Source organism: Oncorhynchus mykiss, chromosome 12 (genome assembly GCF_013265735.2).
Source record: "Oncorhynchus mykiss isolate Arlee chromosome 12, USDA_OmykA_1.1, whole genome shotgun sequence".
Classification (NCBI taxonomy): domain Eukaryota; kingdom Metazoa; phylum Chordata; class Actinopteri; order Salmoniformes; family Salmonidae; genus Oncorhynchus; species Oncorhynchus mykiss.
In genome coordinates this window covers 94751883-94764088 of record NC_048576.1, presented here as the reverse complement: position 1 = coordinate 94764088, position 12206 = coordinate 94751883, and the positions used below count along the sequence as shown (strand labels likewise).

Here is a 12206-nt window from a genome sequence, read left to right as displayed (position 1 = left end):
CTACACATGAATAAACTACAAGAACTGTGAAAACCCGAAACAGTCCCGTGTGGTACAAATACTGACACAGGAGACAATCACCCACAAAACCCAACACCAAACAGGCTACCTAAATATGGTTCCCAATCAGAGACAATGACTAACACCTGCCTCTGATTGAGGCATATCAGGCCAAACACAGAAACAGACAAACTAGACACACAACTTAGAATGCCCACTCAGATAACACCCTGACCAAACAAAACATAGAAACATACAAAGCAAACTATGGTCAGGGTGTGACACTGTCCAATACAGTGATTGATGACTTACATCCTCAGGGACACAGAACCTCCCTAAAACCTGTCCCAGTGTGTCTAACCTATGACCTCTAACATAATGACCTCACTGGTACCAGATGTGATGGACAAGTATAATTATTAATGGGGGACATGAGTACAGGTCTACTGGGAGGTAGTAGCATTGTAATGTCTAGGCAAACGTGTCCTGTTACAACACAGCCTAAAGGAAGGTTGAGAATGCATGGTGCCAGACAGGTTTCTGTCCGTGTCTCGTCCCTTGGGGCTGTGGTTTTGGGGATTTGGGTTGATTTAACCCGTTGACACTTACGAACACACGAGTGTGATCATTCAACAGTGGTCTCTGCAGTGTTCGCTCAAACCGGTGTGATTAGAACAATTATTTAATTTTTACAACTTGATTGGAGTCCACCTACATGATGATTAGGAAAGTCACACACCTGTCTATATGAGGTCCCACAGTTGACAGTGTATGTCAGAGCAAGAACCAAGCCATGGGGTTGAAGGAATTATCCATCGAGCTCAGAGACAGGATTGTGTCGAGACACAGATCTGGAGAAGGGTACCAAAAAAGGTGCATTTCTAAATAAAAAAAGGTTTTTGCTTTGGGGTATTTTTGGGGTGTTTTGGGGGTGTCTTGAGGGTGTTTTGGGGGTGTCTTGAGGGTGTTTTCGGGGTATTTTTATGGGGTATTGTGATGTCATTATGGGGTATTGTGTGTAGATTGGTGAGGGAAAAATGTATTTAATCTATTTTAGAATAAGGCTGTCATATAACAAAATGTGGAAAAAATGTGACACCGCCTGGTATAGAGGTCCTGGATGGCAGGGAGCTGGGTCCCAGTGATGTACTGGAGTCATTATCCATGTCAGAGCAGCCTGTCTATTCTGGGGTACAGGTCCTCTGACACCACCTGGTATAGAGGTCCTGGATGGCAGGGAGCTGGGCCCCAGTGATGTACTGGAGTCATTATCCATGTCAGAGCAGCCTGTCCATTCTGGGGTACAGGTCCTCTGACACCGCCTGGTATAGAGGTCCTGGATGGCAGGGAGCTGGGTCCCAGTGGTGTACTGGAGTCATTATCCATGTCAGAGCAGCCTGTCCATTCTGGGGTACAGGTCCTCTGACACCGCCTGGTATAGAGGTCCTGGATGGCAGGGAGCTGGGCCCCAGTGATGTACTGGAGTCATTATCCATGTCAGAGCAGCCTGTCCATTCTGGGGTACAGGTCCTCTGACACCGCCTGGTATAGAGGTCCTGGATGGCAGGGAGCTGGGTCCCAGTGGTGTACTGGAGTCATTATCCATGTCAGAGCAGCCTGTCCATTCTGGGGTACAGGTCCTCTGACACCGCCTGGTATAGAGGTCCTGGATGGCAGGGAGCTGGGCCCCAGTGATGTACTGGAGTCATTATCCATGTCAGAGCAGTCTGTCCATTCTGGGGTACAGGTCCTCTGACACCGCCTGGTATAGAGGTCCTGGATTGCAGGGAGCTGGGTCCCAGTGATGTACTGGAGTCATTATCCATGTCAGAGCAGCCTGTCCATTCTGGGGTACAGGTCCTCTGACACCGCCTGGTATAGAGGTCCTGGGTGGCAGGGAGCTGGGTCCCAGTGATGTACTGGAGTCATTATCCATGTCAGAGCAGCCTGTCCATTCTGGGATACAGGTCCTCTGACACCGCCTGGTATAGAGGTAACCATGCCAGTGCAGCTCAGCTTAGCTCAGTTGTGTGAAACAGGGTATCAGAGTGTCCTGTACTTGAGAGAGAGAGACGTTTCCTCTACAGAGAAAGAGGATATATTTAACCAATGTGTCACAACGACACAATGACACATGTTGCTCAGTGTGAAGTCTAGCGACGGGGTGAGGAGACAGATGAGCGGAAGGAAGGAAAGAAGGAGGATATATTGGAGAAAAGAGAGAAGGAAAGGCGAGATCTATAATCACCCTTCAGAGACCTCTCTTCTTCCTATAGAGAGCTGCAGTGTAATAGGCGAGAGCTATAATCACCCTTCAGAGACCTCTCTTCTTCCTATAGAGAGCTGCAGTGTAATAGGCTGCATATGGCAGACAGGCAGTATTGTGGGATACATCTCAGTTCAATAGCACTCTTCTTTGTGCCTTTGATTCAGACGTTTTCATTGGTTTGATTGAGTTACAGATGAAGATGAAACAAAGTGCCCCTCCCCTCAAATCTTTCCCGCGACTATTTTGTAAAAGCAATTTTGTTTGATACTTGATTTGGACCAAGATTTAGTTCCAATGTGAACATGAAGAAATGTTAAAAAGTTCTCTGTTTTTAATGTTGATTTCTTCTGTTGCAGCTCTGCTGTTGGAGTGGGTTTCTATGGTAACAGTCAGACCAATGACGGGGTGTATCAGCTGACCTACTCCCTCCACAATGCCAACCACACTCTGGGTGGCCTCAACAGCTTGGTAAGATACCAGGACACAGCTCAGTAGAGTCCTGTACACTGGTACAGTTGGCTAAGGGGCAGAATTGTAACTTGAGGTCAGTGTGCGTAGCTTCCATTTTCATGCCAGTCTCCCATTAAAATGTTGTTTTTCAATATTCAATACAGCTAGTAGCTATTTGTCTTGTATAACCCCAGTCCTTCTAGCTACAATGTAGTGGTCTGTTGTTATGGACTCTGTAAATATGACTGTAGTGGTCTGTTGTTATGGACTCTGTAAATATCACTGTAGTGGTCTGTTGTTATGGACTCTGTAAATATGACTGTAGTGGTATGTTGTTATGGACTCTGTAAATATGACTGTAGTGGTCTGTTGTTACGGACTCTGTAAATATGACTGTAGTGGTCTGTTGTTATGTACTCTGTAAATATGACTGTAGTGGTCTGTTGTTATGGACTCTGTAAATATGACTGTAGTGGTATGTTGTTATGGACTCTGTAAATATCACTGTAGTGGTCTGTTGTTACGGACTCTGTAAATATCACTGTAGTGGTCTGTTGTTATGGACTCTGTAAATATCACTGTAGTGGTATGTTGTTATGGACTCTGTAAATATCACTGTAGTGGTATGTTGTTATGGACTCTGTAAATATGACTGTAGTGGTCTGTTGTTATGGACTCTGTAAATATCACTGTAGTGGTCTGTTGTTATGGACTCTGTAAATATCACTGTAGTGGTCTGTTGTTATGGACTCTGTAAATATGACTGTAGTGGTCTGTTGTTATGGACTCTGTAAATATCACTGTAGTGGTCTGTTGTTATGGACTCTGTAAATATCACTGTAGTGGTCTGTTGTTATGGACTCTGTAAATATCACTGTAGTGGTCTGTTGTTATGGACTCTGTAAATATCACTGTAGTGGTCTGTTGTTATGGACTCTGTAAATATCGCTGTAGTGGTATGTTGTTATGGACTCTGTAAATATGACTGTAGTGGTATGTTGTTATGGACTCTGTAAATATGACTGTAGTGGTCTGTTGTTATGGACTCTGTAAATATGACTGTAGTGGTCTGTTGTTATGGACTCTGTAAATATCACTGTAGTGGTATGTTGTTATGGACTCTGTAAATATGACTGTAGTGGTATGTTGTTATGGACTCTGTAAATATGACTGTAGTGGTCTGTTGTTATGGACTCTGTAAATATGACTGTAGTGGTCTGTTGTTATGGACTCTGTAAATATCACTGTAGTGGTCTGTTGTTATGGACTCTGTAAATATCACTGTAGTGGTCTGTTGTTATGGACTCTGTAAATATCGCTGTAGTGGTATGTTGTTATGGACTCTGTAAATATGACTGTAGTGGTATGTTGTTATGAACTCTGTAAATATGACTGTAGTGGTCTGTTGTTATGGACTCTGTAAATATGACTGTAGTGGTCTGTTGTTATGGACTCTGTAAATATCACTGTAGTGGTATGTTGTTATGGACTCTGTAAATATGACTGTAGTGGTATGTTGTTATGGACTCTGTAAATATGACTGTAGTGGTCTGTTGTTATGGACTCTGTAAATATGACTGTAGTGGTCTGTTGTTATGGACTCTGTAAATATCACTGTAGTGGTCTGTTGTTATGGACTCTGTAAATATCACTGTAGTGGTATGTTGTTATGGACTCTGTAAATATCGCTGTAGTGGTATGTTGTTATGTACTCTTTAAATATCACTGTAGTGGTCTGTTGTTATGGACTCTGTAAATATCACTGTAGTGGTCTGTTGCTATGGACTCTGTAAATATGACTGTAGTGGTATGTTGTTATGGACTCTGTAAATATCACTGTAGTGGTCTGTTGTTATCCAGTTCGGTAAATAACAACTACCAGCTTATTTTACACGCAACAAAGGTTTCCTTTGTTAATGGAGGGTTCATCATCTGTCCCAGTAAAATGGGGGGGGGGGGGCTCTATCCCCTTATGATCCCCCAGTCCTGGTAGGGGGTGACTGGTGGTGGAGCCTGGTCCCTTCTGGTGGTGACCTGCTTCCAGCCCGTGGAGTGTGGCGGGGGGTGATGGAATTCAAGTGGGGGTTTAGAGGGGGTGGATGGAATGGAAGTGGGGGGGTGTAGTAACAGGGGTGATGGAATAGAGAAATGGTAAAGGGGTGAGGTGCAGTAACAGGGTGATGAATAGAGGAGAGGTAGAGGAGAGGTAGAGGGGTGAGGTGCAGTAACAGGGTGATGAATAGCGAAGAGGTAGAGGAGAGGTAGAAGAGAGGTAGAGGGGTGAGGTGCAGTAACAGGGTGATGAATAGAGGAGAGGTAGAGGAGAGGTAGAGGGGTGAGGTGCAGTAACAGGGTGATGAATAGAGGAGAGGTAGAGGAGAGGTAGAGGGGTGAGGTGCAGTAACAGGGTGATGAATAGAGGAGAGGTAGAGGAGAGGTAGAGGAGAGGTAGAGGGGTGAGGTGCAGTAACAGGGTGATGAATAGAGGAGAGGTAGAGGAGAGGTAGAGGGGTGAGGTGCAGTAACAGGGTGATGAATAGAGGAGAGGTAGAGGAGAGGTAGAGGGGTGAGGTGCAGTAACAGGGTGATGAATAGAGGAGAGGTAGAGGGGTGAGGTGTAGTAACAGGGTGATGAATAGAGGAGAGGTAGAGGGGTGAGGTGCAGTAACAGGGTGATGAATAGAGAAGAGGTAGAGGAGAGGTAGAGGAGAGGTAGAGGAGAGGTAGAGGAGAGGTAGAGGGGTGAGGTGCAGTAACAGGGTGATGAATAGAGGAGAGGTAGAGGAGAGGTAGAGGGGTGAGGTGCAGTAACAGGGTGATGAATAGAGGAGAGGTAGAGGAGAGGTAGAGGGGTGAGGTGCAGTAACAGGGTGATGAATATAGGAGAGGTAGAGGGGTAAGGTGCAGTAACAGGGTGATGAATATAGGAGAGGTAGAGGAGAGGTAGAGGAGTGAGGTGCAGTAACAGGGTGATGAATAGAGAAGAGGTAGAGGAGAGGTAGAGGAGAGGTAGAGGGGTGAGGTGTAGTAACAGGGTGATGAATAGAGAAGAGGTAGAGGAGAGGTAGAGGAGAGGTAGAGGGGTGAGGTGTAGTAACAGGGTGATGAATAGAGGAGAGGTAGAGGAGAGGTAGAGGGGTGAGGTGCAGTAACAGGGTGATGAATAGAGAAGAGGTAGAGGAGAGGTAGAGGGGTGAGGTGTAGTAACAGGGTGATGAATAGAGGAGAGGTAGAGGAGAGGTAGAGGGGTGAGGTGTAGTAACAGGGTGATGAATAGAGGAGAGGTAGAGGGGTGAGGTGTAGTAACAGGGTGATGAATAGAGGAGAGGTAGAGGAGAGGTAGAGGGGTGAGGTGTAGTAACAGGGTGATGAATAGAGAAGAGGTAGAGGAGAGGTAGAGGAGAGGTAGAGGGGTGAGGTGTAGTAACAGGGTGATGAATAGGGGAGAGTTAGAGGGGTGAGGTGCAGTAGCAGGGTGTTAGAAGGTAGTAATAGTCTGGGGTAGTAGAGGGTCTGTTAGAAGGTAGTAATAGTCTGGGGTAGTAGAGGGTCTGTTAGAAGGTAGTAATAGTCTGGGGTAGTAGAGGGTCTGTTAGAAGGTAGTAATAGTCTGGGGTAGTAGAGGGTCTGTTAGTTAGAAGGTAGTAATAGTCTGGGGTAGTAGAGGGTCTGTTAGAAGGTAGTAATAGTCTGGGGTAGTAGAGGGTCTGTTAGAAGGTAGTAATAGTCTGGGGTAGTAGAGGGTCTGTTAGAAGGTAGTAATAGTCTGGGGTAGTAGAGGGTCTGTTAGAAGGTAGTAATAGTCTGGGGTAGTAGAGGGTCTGTTAGTTAGAAGGTAGTAATAGTCTGGGGTAGTAGAGGGTCTGTTAGAAGGTAGTAATAGTCTGGGGTAGTAGAGGGTCTGTTAGAAGGTAGTAATAGTCTGGGGTAGTAGAGGGTCTGTTAGAAGGTAGTAATAGTCTGGGGTAGTAGAGGGTCTGTTAGAAGGTAGTAATAGTCTGGGGTAGTAGAGGGTCTGTTAGTTAGAAGGTAGTAATAGTCTGGGGTAGTAGAGGGTCTGTTAGAAGGTAGTAATAGTCTGGGGTAGTAGAGGGTCTGTTAGAAGGTAGTAATAGTCTGGGGTAGTAGAGGGTCTGTTAGAAGGTAGTAATAGTCTGGGGTAGTAGAGGGTCTGTTAGAAGGTAGTAATAGTCTGGGGTAGTAGAGGGTCTGTTAGAAGGTAGTAATAGGCTGGGGTAGTAGAGGGTCTGTTAGAAGGTAGTAATAGTCTGGGGTAGTAGAGGGTCTGTTAGAAGGTAGTAATAGTCTGGGGTAGTAGAGGGTCTGTTAGTTAGAAGGTAGTAATAGTCTGGGGTAGTAGAGGGTCTGTTAGAAGGTAGTAATAGTCTGGGGTAGTAGAGGGTCTGTTAGAAGGTAGTAATAGTCTGGGGTAGTAGAGGGTCTGTTAGAAGGTAGTAATAGTCTGGGGTAGTAGAGGGTCTGTTAGAAGGTAGTAATAGTCTGGGGTAGTAGAGGGTCTGTTAGAAGGTAGTAATAGTCTGGGGTAGTAGAGGGTCTGTTAGAAGGTAGTAATAGTCTGGGGTAGTAGAGGGTCTGTTAGAAGGTAGTAATAGTCTGGGGTAGTAGAGGGTCTGTTAGTTAGAAGGTAGTAATAGTCTGGGGTAGTAGAGGGTCTGTTAGAAGGTAGTAATAGGCTGGGGTAGTAGAGGGTCTGTTAGAAGGTAGTAATAGTCTGGGGTAGTAGAGGGTCTGTTAGTTAGAAGGTAGTAATAGTCTGGGGTAGTAGAGGGTCTGTTAGAAGGTAGTAATAGTCTGGGGTAGTAGAGGGTCTGTTAGTTAGAAGGTAGTAATAGTCTGGGGTAGTAGAGGGTCTGTTAGAAGGTAGTAATAGTCTGGGGTAGTAGAGGGTCTGTTAGTTAGAAGGTAGTAATAGTCTGGGGTAGTAGAGGGTCTGTTAGAAGGTAGTAATAGTCTGGGGTAGTAGAGGGTCTGTTAGAAGGTAGTAATAGTCTGGGGTAGTAGAGGGTCTGTTAGAAGGTAGTAATAGTCTGGGGTAGTAGAGGGTCTGTTAGAAGGTAGTAATAGTCTGGGGTAGTAGAGGGTCTGTTAGTTATAAGGTAGTAATAGTCTGGGGTAGTAGAGGGTCTGTTAGAAGGTAGTAATAGTCTGGGGTAGTAGAGGGTCTGTTAGAAGGTAGTAATAGTCTGGGGTAGTAGAGGGTCTGTTAGTCAGGAAGTAGAACAGGGATTATCTCTCCATCTGTCTGTACTAATGGTGGTTCAGCTCCTTTCAGTGTTTCTGGACACATTACTCTCATAACTCCCTATAAACATCCAGGTTATACACATGCACACACACACATACACACACCACTCACACATGCACACACACACACATACACACACCACTCACACATGCACACACATACACACATCACTCACACACACATACCACGCACACACACACCATTCACACCAAGCACACACACACTCCAGATGCTCCAGATACTCAACTAGTCTAAAGAAGGCCAGTTTTATTGCTTCTTTAATCAGGGCAACAGTTTACAGCTGAGCTAACATGATTGCAAAAGGGTTTTCTAATGATCAATTAGACTTTTAAAATGATAATCTTGGATTAGCTAACACAACGTGCCAGTGGAACACAGGAGTGATGGTTGCTGATAATGGGCCTCTACGCACCTGTGTAAATATTCCACATGAAATCAGAAAATTTCCAACTACAATAGCAATTTACAACAATGTCTACACTGTATCTCTGATCAATTTGATGTTATTTTAATGGACAAAAAAAAATGCTTTTCTTTCAAAAACAAGGACAATTCTAAGTGACCCCAAACTTTTGAACGGCAGGGTACCTCCAGGTTGTTTTGTGTCCCGGGAGTTTCCCATTGTGGTCCAGTGTGATTCCTGGGGCCTGCCATCTATGCTGGGATTGATTGTAGTGAACAGTCCTCCGGGGAAACAAACAGAGACTTCCTTATTTAAACCAGAACAGGAAGTAGTAACAAACATGTTTTATAAATATAATTTGTGGCAGTTGTAAATGCACTGAGGTAGAGTGTTGGAATCTCCCCAAAGGTCCTAAGATGTCTCCTCAAATGCTTCCCTATTCCAACCAGCTTATCTGGTTTGATGACGCTGGGGCGTGTTGTCTGGTAAAATCCCCCCTCTTAAATTAACAGTGGTTCTATCAGCTCTCTGTCTTGTGTCCCAAATGCCACTCTATTCCCTATGTAGTGCACTACTTTTGACCAGCCTGGTCACTATTTAGGGAATGGAGTGCAACTTGAGACACAACCTGTGTCTGTCACTGTGTGACAGTGCTGGCAGCCTCTTCTCTCTGTGGTGAGAGACTGAGTTGAGAGCAGCCCAGGTGCCACACAGCCAGGGGCCGCACAGCCAGGGTCCGCACAGCCAGGGGCCACACAGCCAGGGGCCACACAACCACACAGCCAGGGGCCACACAGCCAGGGGCCACACAGTCAGGGGCCACACAGCCAGGGACCACACAACCACACAGCCAGGGCCCACACAGTCAGGGGCCACAGAGTGAAACGGGGCACAGGGCCACTGATGGTTTGGCGGCAGGCCTCGGCCCCATGTAAATAACCACTCTACTCTGGAAACCTGCTAGACTAGTCATTACCTGGGTAGTGTTCAGAAGGTGGAAACGTTTCGAAACGAGAAGGTATTACCTGTCTCTTTAAGAAGACAGATATTCATGTTGTGTTACAAAACATTTTGGGATGTCATGCCCCTTACTGAACAGGGCCCAAGACTATCAGTTCTAGTCTGTTAGATGCAGGGACGAACAGATCCATACGTTACATTGATAGTTAGCCACACCTCCACCACTATGTGGTTATTTTTGGGGGGAATTCTTCATTTCTCTCATAAGTTCTCTGAAGGCCATTTGTTACCAGGGTGTGCTGCTTAGAAATCAATGAGGAGGGCCTCCCGGGTGGCGCAGTGGTTAAGGGCGCTGTACGGTACTGCCAGCTGTGCCATCAGAGTCCCTGGGTTCGTGCCCAGGCTCTGTCGTAACCGGCCGCGACCGGGAGGTCCGTGGGGCGACGCACAATTGGCCTAGCGTCGTCCAGGTTAGGGAGGGATTGGTCGGTAGGGATCTCCTTGTCTCATCGCGCACCAGCGACTCCTGTGGCGGGCCGGGCGCAGTGCGCGCTAGCCAAGGTTGCCAGGTGCACGGTGTAGCCTCCGACACATTGGTGCGGCTGGCTTCCGGGTTGGAGGTGTGCTGTGTTAAGAAGCAGTACGGCTGGTTGGGTTGTGTATCGGAGGACGCATGACATTCAGCCTTCGTCTCTCCCGAGCCCGTACGGGAGTTGTAGCGTTGAGACAAGATAGTAGCTACTACAACAATTGGATACCACGAAATTGGGGAGAAAAAGGGGTAAAATTCAAAAAAAATATATATAAAAGAAATCAATGAGGAAGTAGGACAAATAAAGATTTTTTTTGAGGTTGCATGACGTCAATGAAAAAGAACAATACGGTGTGACTGTTATGGAATTTGATGAATTCTGGATTTAATTTACAACAGAGAAAGACCCCAGTTAGCTGGAGACTCAGACACTATACAATATATATATCTTACTTACAGTATGTCTCCGAATACAGTGTCTCTCTGAATGTATAGTTTACTTTATACATGTACGGTATGATCCAGAGATATGCTTCCACCTCTCCTTCCAGACCAGGTAGACCTATAGGCTGTGAGGCTTCCACCTCTCCTTCCAGACCAGGCAGACCTATAGGCTGTGAGGCTTCCACCTCTCCTTCCAGACCAGGTGGACCTATAGGCTGTGAGGCTTCCACCTCTCCTTCCAGACCAGGTAGACCTATAGACCTATAGGCTGTGAGGCTTCCACCTCTCCTTCCAGACCAGGTAGACCTATAGGCTGTGAGGCTTCCACCTCTCCTTCCAGACCAGGTAGACCTATAGGCTGTGAGGCTTCCACCTCTCCTTCCAGACCAGGTAGACCTATAGGCTGTGAGGCTTCCATCTCTCCTTCCAGACCAGGTAGACCTATAGACCTATAGGCTGTGAGGCTTCCACCTCTCCTTCCAGACCAGGTAGACCTATAGACCTATAGGCTGTGAGGCTTCCACCTCTCCTTCCAGACCAGGTAGACCTATAGGCTGTGAGGCTTCCACCTCTCCTTCCAGACCAGGTAGACCTATAGGCTGTGAGGCTTCCACCTCTCCTTCCAGACCAGGTAGACCTATAGACCTATAGGCTGTGAGGCTTCCTCCTCTCCTTCCAGACCAGGTAGACCTATAGACCTATAGGCTGTGAGGCTTCCACCTCTCCTTCCAGGCCAGGTAGACCTATAGGCCTATAGGCTGTGAGGCTTCCTCCTCTCCTTCCAGACCAGGTAGACCTATAGGCCTATAGGCTGTGAGGCTTCCTCCTCTCCTTCCAGACCAGGTAGACCTATAGACCTATAGGCTGTGAGGCTTCCACCTCTCCTTCCAGGCCAGGTAGACCTATAGACCTATAGGCTGTGAGGCTTCCTCCTCTCCTTCCAGACCAGGTAGACCTATAGACCTATAGGCTGTGAGGCTTCCACCTCTCCTTCCAGGCCAGGTAGACCTATAGGCCTATAGGCTGTGAGGCTTCCACCTCTCCTTCCAGACCAGGTAGACCTATAGGCTGTGAAGCTTCCACCTCTCCTTCCAGACCAGGTAGACCTATAGGCTGTGAGGCTTCCACCTCTCCTTCCAGACCAGGTAGACATATAGACCTATAGGCTGTGAGGCTTCCACCTCTCCTTCCAGACCAGGTAGACCTATAGACCTATAGGCTGTGAGGCTTCCACCTCTCCTTCCAGACCAGGTAGACCTATAGGCTGTGAAGCTTCCACCTCTCCTTCCAGACCAGGTAGACCTATAGGCTGTGAGACTTCCACCTCTCCTTCCAGACCAGGTAGACCTATAGGCTGTGAGGCTTCCTCCTCTCCTTCCAGACCAGGTAGACCTATAGACCTATAGGCTGTGAGACTTCCACCTCTCCTTCCAGACCAGGTAGACCTAAAGGCTGTGAGGCTTCCACCTCTCCTTCCTGTTGGTCGGGCTGGGGTGAAAGATGAACGTTGTGGTGTGTGGTGGGGGCAGGGCATCAGAGCAGTTTCCTGGCAATCAGAGACCTTCCCGAGGGACCTGGGGAGGAGACGAGGATGTGTTACATTGTGTCCTTACTGTCTTACCACATAGCTGCTCTCTCTGGCTCCATACTGTCAGGTTACTGTGTTCCAAGTGGTACTCTCTTCCCTATGAATTTCACTACTGTTGACCGATACAGCAGGAACAATAATACTATTTACTGTATATACACTACCAGTCAAAAGTTTAGACACACCTACTCAAGGGTTTTTCTTTATTTTTACTATTTTCTACATTGCGCTTGATGGTTTTTTGCGACTGCACTTGAAGAAACTTTCTGTCTC

At 46.8% G+C, this 12206-nt stretch overlaps 1 protein-coding gene across 2 annotated transcripts in view; it reads left to right on the top strand.

Annotated features, from left to right (window-relative positions):
- Positions 1-12206, top strand: part of LOC110485321 (protein tweety homolog 2-like) — a 72328-nt gene that overhangs the window by 22183 nt on the left and 37939 nt on the right. For both annotated transcript variants that reach the window (XM_036939322.1, XM_036939323.1), the window contains exon 3: positions 2626-2737. In XM_036939322.1, the coding sequence (XP_036795217.1) occupies positions 2626-2737 (112 nt within the window). The remainder of the gene's footprint in view (positions 1-2625; positions 2738-12206) is intronic.